The following is a 26,631-nucleotide window of genomic DNA, read 5'->3' on the forward strand; positions in this document are numbered from 1 at the left end:
AGAAGACCCTTATCTTATTCAGACTAACTTTACTTCCTACATTCTAATATCTATTCTTATCCTATTCATACTGGCTTTATTCATTACACATATATCTATACTAGTTTCCTCATCTTCATATTTTTATATCAGTTTTACTCATCTCTCACAATCCTCACTTTTCTTTTAGATCAGTGTTACTCATCTCTCACATTGATGCTTGACCATTGTCTTGTTGCAGTCATGCTGTCCTATCTATCAGTACCCTTGCAAAGTGCTCATGGGAAGGTCATGCCTGGATTTTGTTTATCTAACAGCAGATGGGAGCAGAAGGAAGAACTCCTGTTGTTTTGCTGGAGAAGGTGGGGGTTTTGCAAGATATGAGTCACATGCTCTCTTTGGAGTTTCAGTTGGAAGAGAGAGAGAGAGAGTTGAGTTAACAGCTCAGTCAGTCAGTCAGTGTGTGGGGACACTGACAAGCAATTGAAAAGTGCAATCCAGGGAAAACTGTTTGAAATTGATGAAAGCAAGATCCAGAGCAGTAGATGGCTGGAAATGCTTTCTGTCTGATGTTTCTCTTGAAACAGAGGAAGGAATGGAACTCTGTGGTAGCTTGAAGAAAGAGGTTACCATCTAGAAGACCCAGATGGGGCAAGTTTCATCAGCGAGACCCTGAGGTGACTAGTGGTGGTACCTCAGTTGCAGAAATCCTGGAGCAACAAATATCTCTCTTTGCAAATTCTACAAGAACCTTACTGAGCGGTAAACATTTACCGTTTAAGCACCAAACCTGGTGAACTTTATACATTTTAAATTCTGTGCACAGTATGGTGATTGCCTGTGTGATAATGGAATATGGGAAGTCAAGCAAGTGCTAAATAGGAATGAATTATGATGGGTTGAATAAGGGTGGAGTAAGAATGGAATGTGAGGAAGGGTTAAGCAAGTATAATAGAATATAGCAAGTAGATAGATTTAGCAAGTCCTGGGGGTTGAGATTTATGAATAAGAACAAAGACATGACACTTCCTGGTAAACAAGTTTACAGAAAGGCACATAAACTGCACGTAGGCAGAATTACCTAATGCTAAACCAATCCAGGAGGCAGAAGAAGGTTAAGGGTTGAGGTACCTCTGTACTGAAATAGAATGTATAAAAAGTTGGGTAAGCCCCAGTATGTGTGTGTATTCCCAGGGTAAGGGGAAGCACCCAACTTTGCACTGTTGTAAAATAAATGTTCTTTGTTCTAATTTTTTGTCTCGAGTGAAATCTGTGAAGGCACCTCTGCTTCTCACAACTTGGGGACTCGTCTGGGATTGCACTCCCTCCACTGACAAAGCGCCTGGCGACGGGGAAAGGTGCATCCTGGCTGGTTCAGCTGGACTCCCAGTCGACGGGTAGCTGGTCAGTGGACGAAGCGAGTGATATCCGAGAAGAGGCATTGAGAACAAACGACGGGAGGACGTTAAGGAAGCGCGCTAGGAATAGCTACTGGATTCCGGTAAGAGGAATTTTATTTTCCTGCCAATATGGGAGGAGGAAGTAACAAGGGAAAATGTCCCAAAGAAGGACGGGAGGATAAAATACCGAAATATAGTCTGTTAGGACTAATGTTATCCAATTGGAGTGTGTCGGACTCTGGCTTTACCCTACCCTTAATTTAGTCTATGTGTCATCTGAGTGCAGCATGTTCATTAAATTAAGTGATAGGAGAAGGTATTCGGTTCAACAATCAGTTTATTACACAGCACAAGAATAAAGCTTAACAGAGCTCTGGTTCAGTCGTTAGTTCATAGGTCACCTGCACAGTGAGCTATTCCCCAAGTCTGACCTCTGCTGTCCAGTCTCTACAGTTTATATCTTTTTTCTTTGGCTTGGCTTCGCGGACGAAGATTTATGGAGGGGGTAAAAAGTCCACGTCAGCTGCAGGCTCGTTTGTGGCTGACAAGTCCGATGCGGGACAGGCAGACATGATTGCAGTGGTTGCAGGGGAAAATTGGTTGGTTGGGGTTGGGTGTTGGGTTTTTCCTCCTTTGCCTTTTGTCAGTGAGGTGGGCTCTGCGGTCTTCTTCAAAGGAGGTTGCTGCCCGCCAAACTGTGAGGCGCCAAGATGCACGGTTTGAGGCGTTATCAGCCCACTGGCGGTGGTCAATGTGGCAGGCACCAAGAGATTTCTTTAGGCAGTCCTTGTACCTTTTCTTTGGTGCACCTCTGTCACGGTGGCCAGTGGAGAGCTCGCCATATAACACGATCTTGGGAAGGCGATGGTCCTCCATTCTGGAGACGTGACAAACTCAACCTTATCATACAGAACAAAAGTTGGCTTTCTTTGCTAGATTTCTTGCATAAGATTTATCACAAGTAATTTCCTGCTCTGCAGATATCTGGGGTGTAGAGCTCCCATCTTAATCCTCAAGGCCAGAATATCCTGTTTTGATCAGAAATCAATTCATACCCCAGATATTTCTAATTATTTCTTTGTTCTCATCTGGCCACATTCTTCTGTTCTACTCAACACCTCCTTCTGTCTTTGTTTCTGACAGTCTCTGTCAGGATTCTCTTTGTTCTTGTCTGGCCATTGTCTCCTGTGCTAATCAACACCTCCTTTTGCCTTAACATTCCTACTAAATTGTTTCCTCTCTTTTGTATTTTGGGAGCAGAAAATTCTAAACCTACTGTAATCAGCCAACTTTGCTACATACTGTGGCTGCCCCTTACTTACATCACTCTTTCCCTTCACCATGAGGTAAATATTAAATTGTTATATCGTACTGGATTCATGTATACAAACTGAATAGTACATAAGCATATATTCTACATATTTTCTATGATTAATTAACCCCTATATTCCAACAAGTGCGGGGAAAACCCGTGAGAACGATAAGCAGACCATGGTCAGGTATTGTGGTCAGGAATGGGTTAAGAATCCGATAAAAGGGAGTTCATTATAATGGCCAAGGTTCGGATCCGAGGAGGACTGGATGTGTCAGGCATTGAACATCTGGCTCTACCAAAATCAAGGAGACAATACCGGGAGTAGGGAATATGCAGCCTGTTGGCTTAGTGGATCGTCTAATCAGATGATTTTGGATGAGAAGAAATTTACAAATAAGAAGGATGAGGAACCTTCTGTCCCCGAAATAAAGGGATGGGATGTGTTACATTCCCTTCCTCCAACTTATGTTTCCCCTGTCCTGGCTCCCCTATGCTTTACCCTTCTTTACCTGCCCCCCCTCCTCCACAGTTAAACAAAGAAGGAGAAAGTAGGCATGAGGACTCGCTCACAGTGTGTAAGATTACTGCCTCAATCGACATGAGAGGGAGGAGACTTTGATTGTGAGGGTCATTCAGAAGAATAGTGTGAGGCCCTTCAGGAGAAAGGGGCTGGACTCTTTGATTTATCTCCCAGAAGGCTGGAATCTAACCACCATAGAAGAGGAGATAAGCCAGAAACTAACTGGATGAGACCTTTACGGGAGGTTCCCTTGGGAGGGGATGGAGGGGTTCTCGGATTTGTAAACGTGCCTTTGACTAGTACTGAGGTGCACAATTTTAAAAAGGAAATGACCTCTCTGGTAGAAGACCCTCAGGGATGTGCAGAACAATTAGATCAATTTTTGGATCCTAATATATATACCTGGGATGAATTAATGTCTATCTTTAAGGCTCTATTTACTTTGGATGAATAATCCGCCAGGCAGGGATCAGAGTCTGGGATAGGGAACACCAAGGGGGACCAGGGGCGATACCTGGAGAAGCTAAATTTCCCCTGGTAAACCCAAATTGGGATAAGACTACTAATGATGGTCGCACGCGAATGGATGAGTACAGGGTTAATCTAATAAAAGGAATGAAGGAGTCTGTTCCAAAAGGACAGAACTTTAAGAAGGCAGTTGAGGTTCCCCAAGGTCCCGAGGAAACCCCCTCTGCATTTCTGACTAGATTACGTGCGGCCATCCAGCAATATGGGGGTGTTGAATATAGAATCCCCATCAGGTGAACAGTTGGTATTGACGGGTTTTGTTACTAATTCAGCTCTAGATATCAGGAAGAAATTACAAAAGACAGAGTATTGGCATGAACAGGGACTATCACAGCGTTTGCAGATCGCACAAAGGGGATACATCCAGAGGTCTGAAGAAAAACAGAAAGGAAAGGCTAAGATTTTGATGCAGGCAGTAAAGGAAGTTGTGGATGGAAAGCAAGGAGGTGTTAGGAACTGTGTGTCGGCTCCTGGATGTTGGGAGGAGTGCTGGGAGTGGGGAAGTAGAGACCAGGACAGAAGTAGGGGTAGAGGAGGATTCCGTGGATGGCGACCATTCCCAGGACCCCGTGGAGACCCTGGCATAAATTGGGAAACAGGAGCATTAGTATGCTATTATTGTAAAAAGGAGGGACACTTTAAGAGGGAATGCCCGATGCGGGCCAGGAAGACACGATCTTACGCATTGATGGAGGCAGATTATGAATAGGGGGGTCACGGTTCTCAGCTAATGCATAACGTGGGGCTGCACGGAGAACCATTGGTAAATTTAAGCGTAGGACCCCACGGTGACAAAATGACTTTTCTAGTAGATTCTGGGGCAGCCCGGTCTAGTATTTAACGACAGCCTGAGGGTGTTAAAACAGAAGGGACGGTGATGATTTCGGGGGTGGGCGGAGAGATTTTGCGGTCCCTAAATTAAAGAATGTAAAGATACAAATGGGAGGAAAGATAGTAACAGAGGATATTTTACTAGTTCCCCAAGCTGGGGTTTGCTTGTTAGGACATGATTTACAGGACAATTGGCTATCGGTACCAGACCACAGGGATCAGGTATCGGGGTTAAATTTTATGTGCTGACAGAGGAGGATCAGGGACTAATAAATCCTAGGGTATGGGCGAAAAGAGGCAATAGAGGAGGGTTAGATGTTCCTCCCCTGCAAGTTACTCTAAAAGATCCCGACCAGGTAGTTCGACGAAAACAGTATCCGATTCCTATGGCTGGCCAAAAGGGGCTGCGGCCAGTAATTGACCAATTGGTGAAAGACGGTATACTCGAACCCTGCATGTCACCTTTTAATACTCCAATTCTACCTGTTCAAAAACCAGACGGCACATACAGGATTTGAGAGAGTTAAACAAAATTAAACAAAATTATTCTCACCCGTTATCCGGTTGTACCTAACCCTTATACGTTGATGGGTAAGATTGACCCCCATAGTAAGTGCTTCAGTGTAATTGATCTCAAAGATGCCTTCTGGACCTGCCCTTTGGCAATAGACAGTAGGAACATGTTTGCATTTGAGTGGGAAAATCCCTTTACAGGACGGGAAAATCAATACCGGTGGACGGTCCTTCCCCAGGGTTTTACGGAATCACCAAATTTGTTTGGCCAAGTTTTGGAACAGATACTAGATGAGGCCCCTCGGAGAGAGGGTTGTCAATTATTACAATATGTGGATGATTTATTAATCACGGGGGAAATGTATGATTCGGTTAAACAATACACTGTTGATTTATTGAATTTTCTAGGGAATAAGGGTCTTTGAGTGAGTGAATAAAAGTTGCAATTTGTTCAATCCGAGGTTAAATACTTAGGTCATCTGGTTAGTCAAGGAATTAGGAAAATAAGTCCAGAGAGAATACGCGGTATTTTGCAGATCCCGCTTCCAAAGAATGCTCAAAATTAGGAAATTCCTTGGTTTGGTGGGATACTGTAGAATTTGGATTGAGAATTATTCTAGCCTGGTCAAATTTCTTTATGATAAACTTGCGACTCTAGGGGATGAAACTGTTGTCTGGGCGGAGGGGGAGATTAAAGATTTTGCAATAGTGAAACAGCGTCTTACTAGTGCCCCAGTTTTGGCCTTACCTGAGCCAAATAAGCCATTTGACCTATATACCAATGCGAAAGACGGTGTGGACATGGGAGTATTAACACAAGAGCGGGCGGGCTTTAGACAACCAGTTGCCTTTCTATCAAAGATTTTAGATCCTGTTTGTCGTGCCAGATTGTGTGCAAGCAATTGCGGCCACTGCCATTCTAGTAGAGGACGGAGGCAAAATTACATTTGGTGCCCCGATGACACTTAACACCCATCACACAGTCCGCACCATTCTCTTACAACGTGCTGGAAGGTGGCTTACCGATTCCAGAATTTTAAAGTATGAATCAATCCTTATGGATAGGGATGATTTGACATTGATTACAAATAAAGTTCAGAATCCAGCCCCCTTCTTGGTTTCTCCAGACTCTGATACGATCCCCAATGATTTAGAGCATGTATGCTTAGAAGTAATAGATTTACAGACTAAAATTAGAGGTGATTTAAGTGATGAACCTTTACAAGAGGGTGAAAGATGGTTTATTGATGGATCTTCCCACTGGATTGATGGTATTCGTTACAGCGGGTATAGTGTAGTGGACGGGAAAGAAGGAGTTGTGATTAAGGCCAGTCATCTTCCCGGTCATTGTTCGGCCCAATCCTGTGAATTGTATGCCTTCTGTAGAGCTTTCTGGGGTCTAGAGAGAAAGGTGGGCACAATCTATACCGACTCCAAGTATGCTTTTGGTGTAGTACACACCTTCGGAAATATTTGGAAAGAGCGGGGAATGATAACCGGGAAAGGACAAAAGTTGATCCATGAGAACTTAATTGTTCAATCCTTAGATGCTCTTATGTTACCTGAGGAGATAGCTGTAGTTCATGCACGAGGCCATCAAATTATTGACAGTCCTGAAGCCCAGGGTAACAGATGGGCAGATGAAGATGCCAAACAGGCTGCACTAACAAAAATAATAGAGATGCCGCTGTTACTCCCCATCCCACATGAGATTCAAAAGACTCCCATCTTTTCACAGGAGGAGGAGATTTATATGAAAGACCAGGGAATGCGTCAAACTGCAGATGGGTTATGGTGGACGGCAGAGGGACGCCAAGTCCTGAATAAAGCCTTGGCTCGTCAGGTTATTGATCAGCTCCACCAGCAGACACACTGGGGAATGCAGGCCCTTGTTGACACTTTTGTACGGTCCTTTAATTGTTCTGGAATATACACCTTAGCCAAACAAAGTACTCAGAGATGTCCAATTTGTCAGCGAGTGAATAAGAAAGTAATGCACTATGTAATGCCTGGGGGTCGCGATATAGCCGTACGCCTGTTTCAACAAATACAGATTGACTTCACGGAATTGCCCAAGATAGGGGTCTATAAATATCTCCTAGTAATGGTGGATCATTTTACTCGATGGGTTGAGGCTTTCCCGACCCCTAATGATTGTGCTAACACCATTATTTGGATATTACTAGAGGCTATTACGGTATTGTGCAAACTATTGATTCAGATCGAGGTACACATTTTACCTCTCAGGTACTCCAGGGGGTGTGTAAAATCTTGGGAATAGATTGGCAGTTACATACCTCATGGCACCCCCAGAGTTCAGGCCGAGTTGAGCGGATGAATCAGACCCTGAAAAACCAACTCACTCGACTTCATGAGAAAACTAGCCTCTCCTGGATTAAATGCTTACCCTTAGCTTTAATCAGGATTCACACAGCTCCTCGTAAGGACCTTGCTGTCTCACCATATGAGTTGATGTTCGGTCTTTCTTACATGGGATTCCACACCGATTCCCCTACCCCTGAGGCTAATGACCAATATATATCTAAATATTTACAGGGACTTTCCACTTCTTTATATGACTTAAAACAGAAGGGTTTATTAGCTCAAAACCCCTGTACTATCCCATTCATTCCATTAAAGCTGGTGATTTGGGTATATGTAAAAGCGTGGCAAGACCATAAACTAGAACTTATATGGGACGGCCCTTATTGTGTACTTTTGATTACAGACACTGCAGTACGAACAAAAGAAAATGGATGGACTCATGTACAACGCATTAAGCGCGCTAATCCACAGACTAAAGACGTTGATAATATCCCCTCCACCTGGCATGCAGTTTCGCATCCTTCTGGTCTGAAAGTTACGCTCCGCCGACAAAAATTGTTGTAATGTTATTTTTATTGTTTGCGGTATTGTTTTCCTGCTGGTTCTCAATTTTTGGGAAACCACCCAATTGTGCACAATGTATTAAGTCCTCCTGGAATAGGGGCAGCAGAGGTGATAGTTACTTTGAAGAATGGACAAGTTTACCTTTAGAATGCAGACGGGGCACGGGTATAGAGTGTAATTACAGTGGGGTACCTTAATTATTATGGTTTAATTTAGGATCCCAACATGAACCAGGGAAGAACTGTCCTAGGGGAGTGGATTGGGTTTGCGTCCCGGCCTCTACGGGTATTAAAAAGACAAGTGCCAAAAATATGGTCCAAAGAAGATGGTGGGAGAATTATAAGCAAAATATTAGTCAGGGCTATACCTGGAGTAGGAATAAAGGGGATATATATGCTAATGCTCACAGACAAGCTGCTACTCACTGGTTAGGTGACAATAAATGAGTACATTTAAGTCAACGAACAGCTGACTTGCTGGAGTTGAAGAATTGTTGGATTTGCGGAGGGCCAACTAAAGATGGTGCCTGGCCCTGGCAAGGTAAACCTTTGGATATATGGGAACTTCTACATTTTAATGCTACAACGAATAAAATTGAATGCCCCCCTCCCCCCACCCCAAACTTGGCATCTTGTAAATCATCCATTGGGTCACAAATGCGTTCGGAAGGCTAAAGGCCGTCACTATAAGGGGGATTCCATTTGTAAACGGCTTAAACTGCTCAAGAATACTACAGCTGTTTTGCATCCTGCAACCCCTACTTGGTATTTCTCTATGGAAAAAGATTCGGATTGTGTGCTTTAAGAGAGTATCAATGACATCAATGACATATGGAACTGTTCAGGTGAAAATCCTTACTGGGGCATCCCCTCACTTCGGCAGATCTGGAACCAGACTATCCCACATGGATATGCACCAGAAGGTTTATATTGGATTTGTGGGAATATGGTTTATACCTTTATAGAACCTGATTGGAGTGGCACTTGTTGTATTGGAATCATTCAACCTCAATTTGTCTACTGCCTTTCCACCAAGCTATATATGCGCCTAATCCCACAATCTCCTCAGGATAGTTGTCCAAAGAGAGAACTTAAAATTGGAAATTGGGGTAGCCTCTTCATAATTTCAGTCATTGTGTCAAGGCATATTATAGCCTTGCTACTTGGGCTCAGGATGGATCAAGGGGATATCGAACCCCCATTTATATACTAAATCGTTTGATCAGACTCCAGGCAGTTTTGGAAATTATCACCAATCAGACAGCGACGGCCTTGGATTTATTGGCTGAAGAACAGCGACAGATACGTGCTATAGCTTATCAAAATCGCCTGGCCCTTGATTACTTGTTGGTTGTTGAGGGTGGCGTTTGTGGAAAATTGAACCTTACCAATTGTTGCTTGAATATTGATGACAATGGCCAGGCGGTAAAAAATATTTCTTCAGGGATTCAAAAACTTTCCCATGTCCCGGTCCAGACTTGGCATCCTTGGTGTATGGTGTACTAAAATTTTTACTGGCGACTGGAGCTGGATACATACGGCCCTTATAGAGGTTGGATTTTTTATTCTAGTCCTTATAATAATTCCCTGTTAATGCCTTGTGTGCATTGTTTAATTCAGCTGGAACCCAAATGATATATGCTTCCCAAACTCCATTCGATGATGCTGAGGTCGCAGTTCGTTTACTGACTCGCTGGGAAAAAGACCAGCTTAAAATAATACTTCCCGATTGAGGGTTTACTAAGCGTAGCTAAAGAAAAAGGGTGGATTGTGAGAGATAATGGGCTATGGGAAGTCAAGCAAGTGCTAAATAGGAATGAATTATGATGGGTTGAATAAGGGTGGAGTAAGAATGGAATGTGAGGAAGGGTTAAGCAAGTATAATAGAATATAGCAAGTAGATAGATTTAGCAAGTCCTGGGGGTTGAGATTTATGAATAAGAACAAAGACATGAAACTTCCTGGTAAACAAGTTTACAGAAAGGCACATAAACTGCACGTAGGCAGAATTATCTAATGCTAAACCAATCCAGGAGGCAGAAGGATGTTAAGTGGGGAGGTACCTCTGTACTGAAATAGAATGTATAAAAAGTTGGGTAAGCCCCAGTATGTGTGTGTATTCCCAGGGTAAGGGAAGCATCTAACTTTCCACTGTTGTAAAATAAATGTTCTTTGTTCTCAATTTTTGTCTCGAGTGAAATCTGTGAAGGCACCTCTGCTTCTCACACCTGCAACTAGAGAACTTGGAAGAAGGAGAATTGAGATTGAACTGTGAATCAAAGAACTTTTCTTGAATTTACACACACACTACATACATGTGCGCTTAGAATTAGAAGGGGGGTTAATTTGGGTTAGTTAAGTATAGAGTTAAGTTAAAATTTGATTCTATTTTCATGTTTGAAGTTGATTAAAAATAACTTTTGTTTTGAAAGCCACCTGTCTTGATGAATGTCTGTTGCTGCTGGGTTCTGTGGCTCGTAACAGTATACATTTATTAATTTGGTGTAATTTACTGTGTGACTGCAGCAAGCAAGAATTTCAGGGCATCTGTACTCTCCACGTGTATGTGTAAGAAGAAACATTAACGTGCCTATATGAAAACTTCCTCTTTCTTTGCTTGGTTGGAGTTGGAGCAGAAAAATGAGTAGTAGTTCAAATGCAGAGAGATGTTGCAGGGCTGAAGAACACTGAAAAGGACTCTTCGGCCCACTTGATCATGTTGGTCAATTTACCATCCACACACATTCGATTTGCTCTCACTAGTAACATACTTTTGCTATTGAAGCATCTGTCTGAATGGCTGTTAAACATACCAATTAAACAATGCCACCATCTCCTTTGACACTATTTTCCAGATATCAACCACTCTTGATTAAAAAAAATCCTTTTGAAAACCATTCCTTACACCTTAATCCCCTTTGGTTTTTGTTTCCTCTATAATGAAGCATATGCCTCTCATAAATTTATTTATCGTTCACATCCCACTGCCTCCTTTACTACAGGGGAAACAAGGGTAGCCTCTTCATAATTTCATTCATTGTGTCAAGGCAATATCATGATGGATCTCCTCTGTACCTCCACCCCTCATCGCAATTGCATCCATCCGATAGCGAGGTAACCCAAATACACCAGGTGTGGCCCAGCTAATCATTTGCAATATTACAATTTAATGCTTATGAGGAAGGAATCCAGAACAAAAAGTGTTAATTGGATATAAGGAGCAAGGTAAGAATTTATAAAGTTTGTGCGAAAGGAGATGGAATGGAGAGTTAGAAGGAAAGGCAAAAGGGGAAGAAGAAAGCCAGCAAAATGGATATTCATCCCATCCGGTTGGAGGGTGCCTGGTCGGAAGATAAGGTGTTCTCCAACTTACCGGTGGTCTCAGTCTGGCAGTGAATGAAACTATGGATATGTCAGCAAGGGAATGGAATTCTTACCTCTCCCCTTAACATAACCAGCTAACATGTTTTGTTGCCTGGATTCCTTCCCCATTGCTTGAATTCTGAGATTTCCTGCTTCTGTCTTATTCCATGAAGAAACGTCGTTGAAACGTCGACAATATATCTTTGTCACCTATAGACACTGAAAAGGCCGCCAAAGTACGTCCAGCATTTCGATGTGTTTCTACACCAGTTTCAGGAATTATACGGATTTGGAGTATTGTGTGCAATTTTGGTCACCGAAATACTGGAGGAACATCAATAAGATTGAACGAATGTATATAAGACTTACTAGGATGTTGTCCAGACTCTAGGAACTGAGTTACAGGGAAAGATTAGATAAGTTAGGACTTTATTTCCTGGACCATAAAAGAATGAGGGGAGATTTGACAGGTATACAAAATTAGAAGAGCTATAGACAGATCAAATTAAACTAGGCTCTTTTTCACACTGACGATAGGTGAGAGACAAGCCAGATGACATGGGTTAAGAGTTAAGTGTGAAAAGGGAAAAGTTTAGGGGAAACATTAGGGTGAACTACTTCACACAGACAGTGGTGGGACAAGTTGCCAGCTGAAATGAATACAGGCTCAATTTTAATATTTAAGAAAAATGGATAGGAGGGGTATAGTGGGCTGTGGTCTGGGTGGAGGTCAGTGGGATGAGGCAGAATAACAATTGGATACAGGCTTGAGGAGCTGAAGGGCCTGTTCTCTGCGCTGTAATGTTCTATGGTTGTTGTTGGTTGTTTTTCCAAACTCTTGTGTAGTCTTCCAAAGGCAACCACCTGAAGAAACACACAAAGATCAGCGTGTACAGAGCCGTTGTCATACCCATGCTCCTGTTCGGCTCTGAATCATGGGTCCTCTACCAGCATCACCTACAGCTCCTAGAACACTTCCATCAGCGGTGTCTCCGCTCCATCCTCAACATTCATTGGAATGACTTCATCACCAACATCGAAGTACTTGAGCTGGCAGAGTCTGCAAGCATGGAATCCATGCTGCTGAAGACCCAACTGCGCTGGGTGGATCACTTCTCCAGAAAGGAAGACCATCGCCTTCCCAAGATCGAGTTTAAAGGCGAGCTCTCCACTGGCCACCGAGACAGAGGTGCACCAAAGAAGAGGTACAAGGACTGTTTAAAGAAATCTCTTGGTGCCTGCCACATTGACCACCACCAGTGGGCTGATATCGTCTCCAACCGTGCATCTTGGCGCCTCATAGTTCGGCGGGCAGCAACCTCCTTTGAAGAAGACCACAGAGCCCACCTCACTGACAAAAGACAAAGGAGGAGAAACCCAACACCCAACCCCAACCCCCCAATTTTCCTTTGCAACCGCTGCAACCATGTCTGCCTGTCCCACATCGGATTTGTCAGTCACCAACGAGCCTGCAGCAGACGTGGACATACCCCTCCATAAATCTTCGTCTGCGAAGCCAAGCCAAAGTGAGAGAATGTTCTATGGACTTAATACCCATCATTCTCCGATCATCAAAATTGCTTAGTGTCCCCCCATTTATTCCACACATCCCACTATTGTACGGCTTATCGAAACACCTGGCAAGCTCCAATTCCATCTGACAACGCTCCTCCAAACTCGCCATCCGTCCCGATAGGTGGTGCTTTAAAAGCGTTGCGCTAACCGCTAAGCCAACCGTGCCGCCCGCCCAATTACATCCAAATTAACCTACGACCCCATACATTTTGGAGGGTGGGAGGAAACCAGAGCAGCCGGAGAAAACCCATACAGACAAGGGAAGACAGTACAAACCCAGCGCCGGATTCGAACCCTCGTTGCTGTCGTGGTAACAGCGTTGAGCTAACCCCAATGCAAATTGTGTAGCATTTCGCTGACCACTATGCTAACCGTGGCTCCCTCGTCATGCTGCAGCTGTAGAAAACTTTGGTTAGGCCACATTTTTGCTATCGTGTGCTTCAATATTTGCTTCAATACAAAGATTTTCGAGAGCTTGCAGAAGACGTTCGCTGAGACGAAACCTGGAAGATGAGTGCATTGGCTCCAAGCTTTCTTTGGAGGGTCGGATGAGTGGCGATACTCGTATAGAAAATTATTAAAGGCGTCGATGCAGTCTCCTTGTAAACCTCAAATTGAAGGTAAGATCGGGAAAATTAAGGCAGATTTAGTAGACGTTTTTCTTCTTGTAGTTGCCTGGAAAACGCTGTTAGGGGGAATTGGGGAAGCGGATATGATAGGAACAAAACGTTTGAACATTTGAACAGATGCAGGAACAGCCAGGGAGTAGAGGGATATGGATTTTGAACCGGCAATGGGATGAGTTTGGATTGACATCATGTTAGGCAGTGATATAGTTGGCCGAAGGGCGTGTTCCTGCCCAAAAATGCTCTTTATTGAAACCGGAATTGCGAGGGTGCTGATGCGTCTCGGTGTGTCTGTATCTTTCCAGTTATTTTCCTGCTTTTTGATATTGTTTTACGTGGCGTGTGGCCAATTTAGTCGTCACCCAAGAGTTAACCATGCTGGTATGAAATTACGACTTTTAACGCTTAGACCGTTAAATGTGTTATACATTCATTTGTAAACTGCGCAAGGATTAAATGTCATCGTATCCATGTAATTCAAGCGAAACTTAGATAACATTGAAATCAATTGCTCGCTAATTGTATCTCACAGCAATGGGGATATTGCTAAATCTGTTTGTTTAATGACTGTATCTAACATTAGCGGTGCCGCCGCTTAATTGTCTCTCGAGCTTTTAACATTTGGTATAAACGCTCCCAGAACGGGCAGGAGTGTGGTTAGAATTACACATGAACAACACATTCACCGAAAATGCACGCTCCGCCAAGAGGCCTAGTGTATGCCATCTACTACACAGCCCTTGCAGGTATCGCAATCCCAGGTAAAGTATTCGTGATATATATCCGTTTTTAACGTTTTTTGCAGAGGGGAACAAAATTGTTGTTTGCCACGATCAGAGTCAACCACGGGTAAAAAGTCTGGGTGAATTTAACGTTCCTGTCGTATCCACTTGCACATAACGCACCATAAAATGGAGAGCCGAGTTTTATTGAGTTTTATTCTGAAAATCTCTCCAGAGACGGAGAACAGAAATGGTCAAATCGGGTTAAATTAAGTTACACTGGACCTGCTCAAGAATATTGCTCCTGTTTTCCTTATCTCGTTTACTTTTCTTGTGAAAATGATATATTAAAAAAAAATATAAATGTGCAGAAATTCCTACTTTCAAATGGAGGGGACCTCGGATAATGTGAATGGCAAGGACGGTTTTGAACCTGGCGTCAAACCCTTCCAAAGTGTTAATTAAAAGGCATGCAAATAAGAGACTAATGCAATTCATTAATTCCCGCAATAGCATTTTAACGGGATAAAACGGCGAATAAATTACCTATATTCGAATGATCTTTTTTCTTGGAGATAATTTGTTACACATTGGCAATGTGAAATTAGAAAGTATAACTTTAAATGCCGTGATGATTTCACGGAAGTAAATTTTCGAATGGAAATTTCAACCCAAAATATTGTCAGCCAATCAGAACAATAAAATTCTTAAAAAAACATATAGATGAAGAGCTATTCATTTTTGATTTTATCAACAAACAACAAATTATCATCACAGAGAAGTAAATAAATCTGAATAATGTTATCTAAATATGATCCCTATCCTCCCTCCACAAACAAAACCCTTAATGAACAAAAAAGGTGAAAAAAAGAAAAAGTAGAAGGAAACAGGAGAAAGAAAACAAAGAAAAAGAGGAGCTCTCTGGACCAACGATGTATCGGTATCTCTCGAGGGGACTTGATCTCAAAAATATTGTTTTCCTGTAACAATTTTTCCGTCGAACTCCTCATACCCCAGCTCATACCTTTCAGACCGCTTCCTCCTGGTCACAATGGAATTAATCCCGACTTCCGTGTCTAGTTTAGTCTTTGGATCTTGGACTCTTCGCTTTTTCTCACGAGCACTTATAGCGCTTCCATCACATCGGAACTTTTGGAGGAGGTTGTACCTCCTTGGTCTGCGTTGTCACCGCCTTTTTCCTGCTGAACGTGCTTCAGATTGATTTTGTGAATCTATGTCAAGGCTCCCGTTAGCGGAACTCATTTTGCTGGACCACTCAGCATTTGAGCCAATCGCCCAAATGGACACTAAGAAATGTGGACATATTTTCTTTAATTAGTTTATTGTCATATGCTATTGAATCGAGATACAATGAAAAAATGTTTTGCGTGCTATCCTGGGAAGTCAACCTGTACAGAATAAAACAAAAAAACACAAAAATGTAGGGAATGGAGTCAGGTGGGACACAATTGTAGCATAGCGAGAAAACGACAGTACTGCCTTTTACTAATGAGAGGTCTGTTGAAGGGTGTTACCTGCAGGAAATGAAACTTTCATTGAACGAAGAGGTCTGAGTTTTCACATTTGTGTATCATCCGACGCGATGTGAGAGAAGAGAGCATCACGTGTATTTTGATATGTTAGCTGCTTCCCGAGGAAGTGGGAGGTGAAAATGTGGAGGAGCCTGGTTTGCGCGATGGCCTGCGCTGCATTCAGAACTCTGCAGGTTCTTGTGGTCGAAGGCAAAGCAGTTCCCCGTACCAGACTACTGTGCACCAGACAACATACCTTCCAGTTTTATTTCATTATGTGTTCATAAAAATTAGTACACACTGGAACGTGCCGAATTTCCTGAGGATTCAGAGGAAGTAGAGATGTTAGTATTTTGGCTTGGGCAGCAACGTAGTTGCCCACTTAGGAAACCGGAGCACCCGGAAAAAACCCACGCAAACAAGGGGAGAAGGTACAAACTCCTTACAGACAGCGCCAGATTTGAAGCCGCTCGAGGTAACAGTGTTGCGCTAACGTGCCACCCTTGCCCAAACGCTATTGTGATGTTTACTCCTAAAATCCCCAAACTCTACGGTCTCCCGTTCAGCACCGTTGATAAGATAGGAGAGAGAGTGCGATCCAACCTGCTTCCTCAAGTTGATGACTAGTTCTTTGGTTTTCCTGGCATGGATGGAGATGTTCTTGACCCTTCAATTCTCGTCATTGTTTGAGGTCTGTCCTGCAACAGTGTGGTGTTATTTGCAAGTTCATAAATGGGGTTCGCGCAGTAATTGGTTCTAAGACATTAAACAAAGATGCAGGCTAACAATTGTCTTCGACTGTGTTTATAATGTGGAAAGACTTCGTAAGTGTGATACACCGGCGCCAGGTTTCTGAACAATGTTCTAATTTTTAAATTTTAACATGATATTTCATTATAAAACCGTACTGCCTGCACGATTGATACAACATGTTTTGTTCGTACGATAATTATTCAAAATCAGAAACACAAAACAAACAAACCTAGCTGATCAGGGAGCAAACACTGGTAGAAATGGTCAGTAAATGTTTCGGGCCAGGATCCTTTTTGAAGCTGTGACTATTTATTGTTCATTTATTTTTATCTTCATTTTGTATATTTTTTCTTTCAATTTGTGCTCATTAGATTTAGGTGCCCGGGAAGCTGCAGCAAGTAAGGTTTTCACTGGGTCTAAACATTGTACTGATGTATATGACAATAAACGTTCTTCATATTTCTGCACCCAGTGGTTGCTTTTGTTTATTTCGGAGTCATGACCGAGTTTTGAACATTGTAAAATTGCTGCGGCAGACATTCTCCTCTTTCGCCCGGGCAGGCCTTCCGCTGAATGTATTTGCATGCGATTAATGTATTTTTTCCCCCAACGCCGAAAGGTCCACTGCCTTTTATTTTTAAGAATGCTGTGTGACCTACCGAATTTCATTTTGTGTACTGCACCGGATCCCAGCACCTGTTTAGGGTTTACCCCATTACCGATGTGCTCATGACATGATTATACATTTAATTAATGCATTCCTTTTCGTAAGATTGTTTTCTGTAATTAACTGCCTTTCTCTCTCCAACAGTCAATTTAACAGCAATTTTTATTCTGTCACGAGGAAGATGCGGTCTCTCCAAATGTATCTCTCGCTACCTGGTGTCGATGGCGGTGACAGATCTTCTCGTTATTATAATAGCCGTACTATTTAATCGTGTTCCTGGCATATATTTTCCAAGCAGTTTCTTGTCCATTACTCCCGTATGTAGTCTCAGCATCGCATCAATCTATGCAGCCAGAGATTGTTCTGTCTGGTTAACAGTCTCTTTCACCTTCGATCGATGTGTAGTTATTTGCTTCCAGAAGCTTAAAACAAAATACTGCACCGAAAGAACGGCGGCCGTGGTCATCGGGACCGTCTGTATCTTGTGCTGTTTAGTCAACATCCCCTGGTATTTCTTACACGAACCCATCTACATCGTTGACGGCATCCCTTGGTTTTGTAAACTGAAGAAAATCCGATACACTTCTTCATTGTGGGCAGCTTTTCAATGGATCGACAGGCTGTTAACTCCTTGCCTCCCATTCTTCCTAGTAGTTTTTCTTAATGCGCTGACCGTCAGACACATCCTAACGGCGAGCAGAGCTCGTACGAGGCTGCGTGAGCAAAGTAATGGAGAGAAACAGAGTGACTCCGAGATGAAAAGTCGGAGGAAGTCTATCGTATTACTCTTCGCCATTTCAGGCAGTTTCATTCTGCTGTGGGTGGCTTACGTTGTCCAGTTCTTCCTTGAGCGATTTCAAACAGATTATAAAATCGGTATCTTTAGTGGCCCTAAATTTATTTTTCTGGAAAGTGCTAATATGTTTCAAATGTTAAGTTGTTGCACAAACACATTTATTTATGCAGTTACTCAGAGGAAATTCCGAGAGCAGGTAACGACTATGGTAAAATATCCGTGGATTCGAATAAGTAATTTTGTTAAATCGGGAAACGTTTAATTATTTTGTTAATGTCGCTTTGTATCAACAATCACACTTGTTTATATTTTGGTTATTTAAATATTTGCTCTCAAATTACGTAGATTAACGTGAATGCCCCAAACAAAACAAAAACACGATGTAAACCCTCCTCTTGTCTATCGACAACTCCTACTCTTCCCGCTGCCTGGAAAAGTAACAAATATATTAAAAAGGCTCATCCCACGCAGGTCACCCCTCTTGGTTTAGAGATCACGCACTCGCAATTTTAAAACAGTTTATGTCTCGCCATTATCTGCCTCCAGAACAAATCTCATCCTCGGAAAATAATGTTGCCTTCGTGGCGCACATCCTGGCGAACAGGGGCAGCCATGGGGAAATGGCTTTGTCAGAGGTTTCTCTCTGACTCCAGCATCTCTTCCAGCAGTGATTATGAAGTCACAATGCACCAGGTGACTGAGCTCATGCTGCCCTTAAAGGGGCGCCTGAATTTGAATAAAAACAGTCGTTAACAACCATAGTTGTGGTAGCAGTGATTTCCTTCAGCTCCTGCAAGCGCCACAATGGTGATGCTGACAGCCCAGATGGTTATCTGGACCCAGTGAACGATGGATGCAGGTGAATGCTGGAGCCCTCAAACTCCCCCTTTCTGCCCCCATCGCCCTCGGATGTGGTTCGGGCAGGCGGAGGCACAAATCCATCTCTGCAACATCTCAGCTGATGCTACAAAATTTTTACCACTTCGTGGGCATGCTGGACTCGGCAGCAAGGATGGGCCACATCATTCACCGGTCACAGAAGTGGGCAAGTATACCACCCTCAAAAATCTACTCCTCGGGAAATTTGGCCTCACTCCCCAGCAGTGTGCTTTCAGGCTCTTACACCTGGATGGGTTGGGGAATCTCAGCCCTCATGAACGAAACGCTGGCCCTCATGTCGCCTCCCCCCCACCATGGAGTTTTCCATCACCTCCCACAAAAGGCTGCACACCAGAGCTAGACGGCTGCCACCGGAGAAGCTAAAACAGGCAAAGGAGGAATTTTCCAGGCTCCAGGAGTTGGGCATTGTTTGGCGTTCGGACAGCACTTGGGCGGCGCCACTGCGCATGGTCCCGAAGTCATCAGGGGGTTTGAGGCCCAGCGGAGACTACAGACAGCTAAATTATGCCATGACTCCAGACAGGTACCCAGTCTCCCATATCCAGGACTTCACAGCCAACCACCATGGCGTGCGGTTCTTTTCAAAAGTCAATCTGGTGCGTGGATACCACCAGATCCTGGTCCACCCTGATGACATTGGAAAGACCACCATTATCACCCTTTTCAGATTGTTCAAATTCCTCTGGATGCTGTTCGGGTTGAAAAACGCGGCCCAGACATTCCAGTGCCTCATGGATGCAGTGGGTAGGGATTTGGACTTTGTCTTTATCTACCTAGATGACATCCTGGTAGCCAGCTGCAGCCGTGAAGAGCACAAGGTCCATCTCTGTACCCTGTTTGCCCGGCTGGCAGAATATGGCCTCACAGTTAACAAGGCCAAATGCCAGTTTGGGAAACAGACATTGCAGTTCCTGGGGCACACGATCTCAGCGTCTGGGGCAGCTACCGCGCCGGAGAAAGTGGTAGCCGTCCAGCGTTTTCCCAAACCCTCCTCCCTCAAGAGCCTGCAGGAATTTGTGGGAATGGTAAATTTTTACCATAGATTCATCCCCAATGCCACCCACATCATGCACCCTCTTTTCGCGCTGATCGTGACGAAAGAGAAGACCCTGGCTTGTTTGGAGGAGGCGGACAAGGCCTTTGCTGCAATGAAACAGGCCCTCGCAGAGGTGACTTTGTTGTTGCACCTGTGCCCAGAAGCACACACAGTCCCCTTGGTTGATGCTTCTGCCACAGTGGTCAGGGGAGTACTGGAACAGTGGCTAGATGGGCAGTGGCGCCCTCTGGCCTTTTTTAGTAAGCAGTTCCAGCCGCCGGAGCTTAAATACAGTGCGTACGAATGGGAGCTCCTGGCCATCCGCCACTTCCGATACTTCTTGGAGGGCAGAACTTTCACCATTTTTACTGATAACAAGCCCCTCACCCAAGCACTGGCTATGGCCAAGGACCCGTGGTCGGCCAGGCAACAGCGCCACCTGTCCTACTTGTCCGAATTCACTACAGACATCCGGCACTGGGCGGGCAAGGACAATGTAGTCGTGGAAGTGCTCTCTCGCCCGGCTAGCTCCCAGCCTCAACTACACGCAACTAGTGCAGGCTCAGCAGCATGATGCCAAAACTCAAGCTCTCTGGACTGGCACCTCAGGTCTCCAGCTCGAGGATATCCAGCTTCCTGACTCTGCCCAGCTAGAAGTGGGGGGGCTAGGATCATCAGCTCTATCCACTACCTCGCCCACCCCTCAGTTAAGACTACCTTGCGTATGGTGGCGCAGCAATTCATCTGGCATGGCCTCAAGAAGGAGATGGCAGTGTTAACCCACATCTGCATCAGGTGCCAGACGTCTAAAGTCCACAGGCACATGCAGGCCGCTGTTCATCATTTTGACTCGGCAACGCAGAGGTTCCAGCATATCCACGTGGATCTCATGGGCCCCTTGCTGGTGTCCAGGGAGTCACAGTACCTGTTTACCATAGTGGACAGAGCAACCAGGTGGCCGGAAGCCATCCCAGTCCATGAGGTGTCAGCAGAGACCTGTGCTAGAGCCCTGGTCAGCTAATGGATTGCTCGTTTTGGCGTGCTGGTGCACATCATGAGTGACAGAGATGTCCAGTTTACATCCACGCGATGGTCGCAGCTGGCAAGGCTTTTAGGGGTCACACTTCACCACACCACGGCCTACCACCCACAGTCTAACGGGTTGGTAGAGAGGTTCCACTGACACCTAAAGTCTGCTCTGATGGCAAGACTTTCCAGCCCCAACTGGGTGGACGAGTTGCGCTGTGTTCTCCAAGGAGGACCTGCAAGCCTCCTCAGCAGAAATGGTTTACAGCGCAAACTGTCAGGCGAATTCTTCGGCCTGGAGGCCAAGACGACGCACAATGAAGGTGAGCGGCTTGCGGACCTCTGTAAATGACTGGGCAACCTAACCTCGCCACCCCCATTACACCACGGCACCCGACCTTCCCATCGACCGAAAGAACTGGATGTAGCGCAATTCTGGTTCATCCAGAGAGAACCACAAAGGACTCCGCTGCAGCGCCCATACAAAAGTCCGTACAAGGTTCTCCGGCAGTCAGGTGGAACTTTCATTTTAGATATGGGGGGTAGGGAAGAATTGTTTACTGTGGATCGCTTAAAAGCCGCTCATTTGGACTTGTCACAGCTGGTGCAGATGGCTGCGCCCAAGTGCCCGGGACGGCCGCCAAAGCGACAGGACTTGTAGCCGGTTCTGTGGGGGGGGGGGAGGGGGTTGTGTGGTGGTGCACATCCTCATGGTGAACAGGCCCCATTTGTATCGCCACGTGGCGGGGGGCAGCCATGGGGAAATGGTGTCGTCAAAGGTTTCTCTCTGACTCCAGCATCCCTTCCAGTACGCACCCTGGGCAGCGATTATGCACCAGGTGACTGAGCTCATGCTACCCTTAAAGGGGCATGCTGAATTTGAATAAAAACAGTCGTTATCAACCTTCTGTGTCGCAGCAGTGATTTCCTTCAGGTCCTGCAAGCGCCACACCTTCTGTCTTTTTGAACTCATTTCTCACCGAGCTCTGCACTTGGTACAATATTTTTTATTAGTCTGTAAGGCACAGAAGCAGAGATGTGCAATTCAGCCCATCGAGTCCTCCCACCATTTAATCATGAGCTGATCCATTGGCCTGAAGGGCATTCTTCTATGTTCAATTGCTGTATTGACAATATGAGTATTCTGTTCATGTAAGTGAACATAAAACACTATAGTGCAGAAACAGGCCCCTTCAACCCTTCTAGTCTCTGCCAAACTTATTTTTGCTTAATCCCACCAACCTGCAACCAGTCCCTAGCCATCCATACCTCTCCCATCCATGTACTTGTCCAAATTCTTCCTTAATATTAAAATTTATCCCACATTCATCACCGCAGCTGGCAGCTTGTTCCACACTCCCACCACTCTGTGTAAGAAGAAGCTCCCCATCACGTTCCTCCATCTAAACTTTTCCCCACATCCTCCAGCTTGTATCTACCCTCAGTGAAAAAAAGCCTACCTACATTTACTCTATCTCCTTCAGAATTTGAAATACCTCTATCAAATTTCCCCTCATTCTTCTATGCTCTAGGGCACACATGTCAAACTCAGGCCTGCGGGCCATATTTGGCCCGTGATATAATTATATTTGGCCCGCAAGATCATATCAAATATGTATTAGAGCTGGCCTGCTGGCCGCCGCGCCAGTATAGTGCATGCACAGCTAATACTAAAAATCCCAGAATGCTTTGCAAATGCGTTGGCGCCGGCCCGTCAGCCCGCTAATCGCCCCCACCTCCTCTCTTTACTTTCATTAGCATCTGCGACCTGTCGCCCAACTCACATGTAATAAACCCCTTATGAAAAATGGCCAAACGAAAGACAGAAAACAGGACCTTTCAAGACAGGTGGGAGGCAGACTATATGTTCATCATTTTAAAAGACAAACCTGTTTGTCTTGTGTGTGGAGCCAGCGTGTCTGTAGTTAAAGAATATAACATACGACAACACTATGAAATGAAACACCAGGACAGGTATAAGGATCTGAACGAGAAGCAAAAACTCCAGAAGGTGGAGGAGATGAAAAGAAGTCTGGTTTTACAGCAAACTATGTTCATCAAAGCAGAATCGCAAAGTGAGGCGGTTGTAAAGGCTAGTTTTATTGTGGCCGGAGAGATCGCCAAATCAGCCAGGCCCTTTATGGAGGGAGAGTTTGTTAAAAAGTGCCTGCTCAAAGTTTGTGATGTAATTTGCCCAGATAAAAAGCAAACATTTTTAAATGTGAACCTGAGCAGAAACACCGTGGCTGCGCGTGCTTGTGAGCTTGCTACTAATCTACAAGAACAACTGAAGGAGAAGGGGAAAGATTTTATGGCATACTCACTTGCTGTAGATGAGAGCAGCGACACATCAGATACTGCCCAGCTATCAATATTCATCCGTGGAGTGGACATGAAACTTTCCATTACAGAGGAACTTTTAGGATTAAAATCCATGCATGGTACAACCACAGGAAAATAAATCTTTGAGGAGGTGTCCAAATGTCTCAATGAAATGATGCTGCCTTGGGATAAACCTGTGGGACTAACGACAGATGGTGCGCCCACGATGTGCGGTCAGAAAAGTGGAATGGTGGGAAGGATTCGGGAGAAGATGCGGGAAAATCATGCAGGTGAGCTTACAGTTTACCACTGCATAATCCACGAGGCAGCCTTGTGTGGCAAAGCCTTGAAAATGGACAATATTATGAACACTAACTCGAGTAGTTAACTTCAGAGCCAAAAGTTTAAATCACCGCCAGTTCAAGTTCTTTCTGGAGGAGTTAGGGTCAGAATATGGAGACGTGCCCTATCACATAGAGGTGCGATGGCTTAGCCGAGGAAAAGTACTGAAGAGATGCTTTGAGCTGCGTAAAGAAATATGTCTGTTTATGGAGAGCAAAGGCAAAGACACAACAGAGCTCAGGGATAAAAAGTTTCAATGTGAGCTGGCATTCCTGTGTGACATCGTGAGCCATCTCGATGCGCTAAACCTGCAGCTTCAGGGACAAGGGCACGTCATTACAGACATGTTCAGTGCAGTGAGGGCTTTTAGAACCAAGTTGTGTTTGTGGGAGACTCAGATGCTGCAGGGAAACATGGCTCATTTTCTGTGGTGCCAGTGCAGAGTTTGCTGAAAAACTAAGCGTACTTCGTGCGGAGTTTTCCTGACGATTTGTTGACTTTGAAGTCCAGAAATGCAGATTTGAACTACTCAGCAATCCGTTTGCGGTTGACGTGACAAGCGCTCCAACCAACCTCCAAATGGAGCTGATTGAGCTCCAGTGTAATGACACGCTCAAGTCAAAGTTCCTTCCCGACACACTCCCCCAACTCCGTGCACAAGCTGCTCAAATGCTGTCAATGTTCGGCAGCACGTATCTCTGCGAACAACTCTTCTCTTTGATGAAGATAAACAAAACACCACACAGGAGTCATCTTACTGTCGAGCACCTTCATTCAGTCCTGAGGATTTCCTCAGCTCAGAGTCTGACCCCAGAGTTTGATGAACTTGCAACTAAGAAGAGATGCCAAGTATCTGGTTTAGACCCAGGTGCATCAGAGTAAATCACAGTGTAGCAAGCTAAGCTTGGATTAATATTTTCTTTGGTTAACTTTGGACTGTTCATAGTTGAAAGATTGGATTTTCATTGAAGCAAGTTGTTTTTTTTTTTGACTTGTTGGCTTGTGGAAAAAACATTTAAAAGGAGCTTAAAGGCTATAGAGAAATATTATTTATTGAATATTTTATTTCTTATTTGTTAATGCTTCCTCTGGAAAGAGATTAACCAAAACTATTATTAAACATTTATTTTAATAAGAAAAAGTTTAACATTACATGTGTTGAAAGAAGAGAAAACATGCAGATGTTGTTGAAAATTTTCAATAAATATTTAGTTTGGCCCACTACTTAGTCCAAGTTTTTAATTTTGGCCCTCTGTGAATTTGAGTTTGACACCCCTGCTCTAGGGAATAAAGTCTTAACCTGTTTAACCTTTCCCTGTAACTCAGTTGATGAAAGTCTGGGGAACAACCTAGTAAATCTTCTCTGCACTCTTTCTAATTTATTAATATATTTTCTGTAGTTAGGTGACCAAAACTGCATACAATACACCAAATATGGCCTCACCAATTTCTTATACAACTTTACCAACTTCTAACTCCGTAATTTGATTCATTAAGGCCAGAATGCAAAAAATTATTTTTAACCCCATCTGTTCTTCCACACTCCTCAGTGCCCTATGATTTATAGTGCACGTCCTTTCTTGGTTTGTCCCTCCAAAATGCAACACCTCACACTTGTCTGCATTAAATTCCATCTGCCATTTTGCAGTGCATTTTTCCAGCTCGTCCAGATCCATATGCAAGCTTTGAAAATCTTCTTCACTATCAACAACAACTCCAATCTCAGTTGCTGATCAAAAGTTACAACATTATTATCCAGATCATTGATATAGATGACAAACAATAATGGTCCCTGCACCAATTTCTGAGGTACAGTACAAGTCACAGGCCTCCATTCTGAGAATCAATAGTCATCCACTATGACTCTCTGGCTTCTCCCATCCAGCCATTGTCGAATCCAGTTCACTACTTAACGCGGCTGAACCTTCCTGACTAACCTACCATGTGGGACTCTGTCAAAGGCCTTACTGAAGTCCATGTCAACAACATTCACAGCCTTTCCTTTGTCAACTTTCTTGGTAACTTACTCAAAAAACTCTACGATTAGTTAAACATGACCTGCAACACACAAATCCATGTTGACTATCCCTAATCAGTTTCTGGCTATTCACATAATTGTATATTCAATCTCTTGGAACAGCTACAAATAATTTATCTACTATTAACGTCAGGTTCACCAGCCTATAATTTCTAGGGTTGCTTTTAGAGCCTTTTTTAAACAATGGAACAGCATGAGCTAAACTCCAATCCTCCAGCACCTCACCTGTGGCTAAGGACATGTTAAATATTTCTGCAAGAGTCCCTGCAATTTCTACACTAGCCTCACTCAAGGACCAATGTAATATCTTGTCATGCCCTGGGATTTATCCACTCTTATTTGCATTCAGACAGCAATCACTTCCTCCTCTTTAATCTGTATAGGTCCCATGAACTCATAGCTTCTTTTCCTTACTTCCCACAAGTCTGTTTCATGAGTGGATACTGTTGGAAAAAAAAACATTTAAGATCTCCCTCATCTTTTTGGCTCCATACAAAGCTGACCACTCTGATCTTCAAGGGGACCAAATTTGACCCTTTCTATCATTTTGCTCTTAATATACCTGTAGAAACTTTTAACATTTTCCTTCACAGTCATTTTTTTTTAGTCTTCCTGATTTATTTCTTGAAGTTTTTTTTTGCATTTTTTATACTTCTAAGTTACTCATTTGCTCCATGTGGCCTATACCTGCTATAGACCTCTCTCTTCTTCTGAACCAGATCTCTAATAACCCTCAAATACCAAGGATCCCTGTGCCTTCAAACTTTGCCTTTGATTCTGACAGGAACATACAAACTCTATCCTCTCAAAATTTTACCTTTGAAGGTCTTCCAGTTACCATGCACATCCTTGCCTGAAAACAAAGTATCCCAATCCACGCATTCTAGATCCCTTCTCATTTCCTCAAAATGAACTTTTCTCCAACCTGAGGTTCAAATCTATCCTTTTCCATAATTAAC

General features: G+C 43.9%; 1 protein-coding gene and 1 pseudogene across 1 annotated transcript; both read left to right on the forward strand.

Moving 5' to 3' along the window:
• Positions 1 to 16,805: 16,805 nt before the first annotated feature.
• LOC138743810 (probable G-protein coupled receptor 139) lies at positions 16,806 to 18,871 on the forward strand. Its single transcript, XM_069899412.1, has 3 exons — positions 16,806 to 16,812; positions 17,357 to 18,241; positions 18,771 to 18,871. Exons 1-3 carry the CDS (start codon positions 16,806 to 16,808, stop codon positions 18,869 to 18,871), a joined length of 993 nt encoding a protein of 330 aa, XP_069755513.1.
• A 2,802-nt stretch (positions 18,872 to 21,673) lies between these two features.
• LOC138744550 (general transcription factor II-I repeat domain-containing protein 2-like) lies at positions 21,674 to 24,794 on the forward strand (annotated as a pseudogene).
• The last annotated feature ends 1,837 nt before the right edge of the window (positions 24,795 to 26,631 follow it).

This window comes from Narcine bancroftii, chromosome 10 (genome assembly GCF_036971445.1).
Source record: "Narcine bancroftii isolate sNarBan1 chromosome 10, sNarBan1.hap1, whole genome shotgun sequence".
Classification (NCBI taxonomy): Eukaryota; Metazoa; Chordata; class Chondrichthyes; order Torpediniformes; family Narcinidae; genus Narcine; species Narcine bancroftii.

Excerpts from the sequence above, each read along its gene's own strand:
- LOC138743810 (XM_069899412.1), top strand. Across the intron at positions 18,242-18,770 it reads ATATCCGTGGATTCGAATAA|TTGTGGTAGCAGTGATTTCC; the intron begins GTAATTTTGTTA and ends TAACAACCATAG.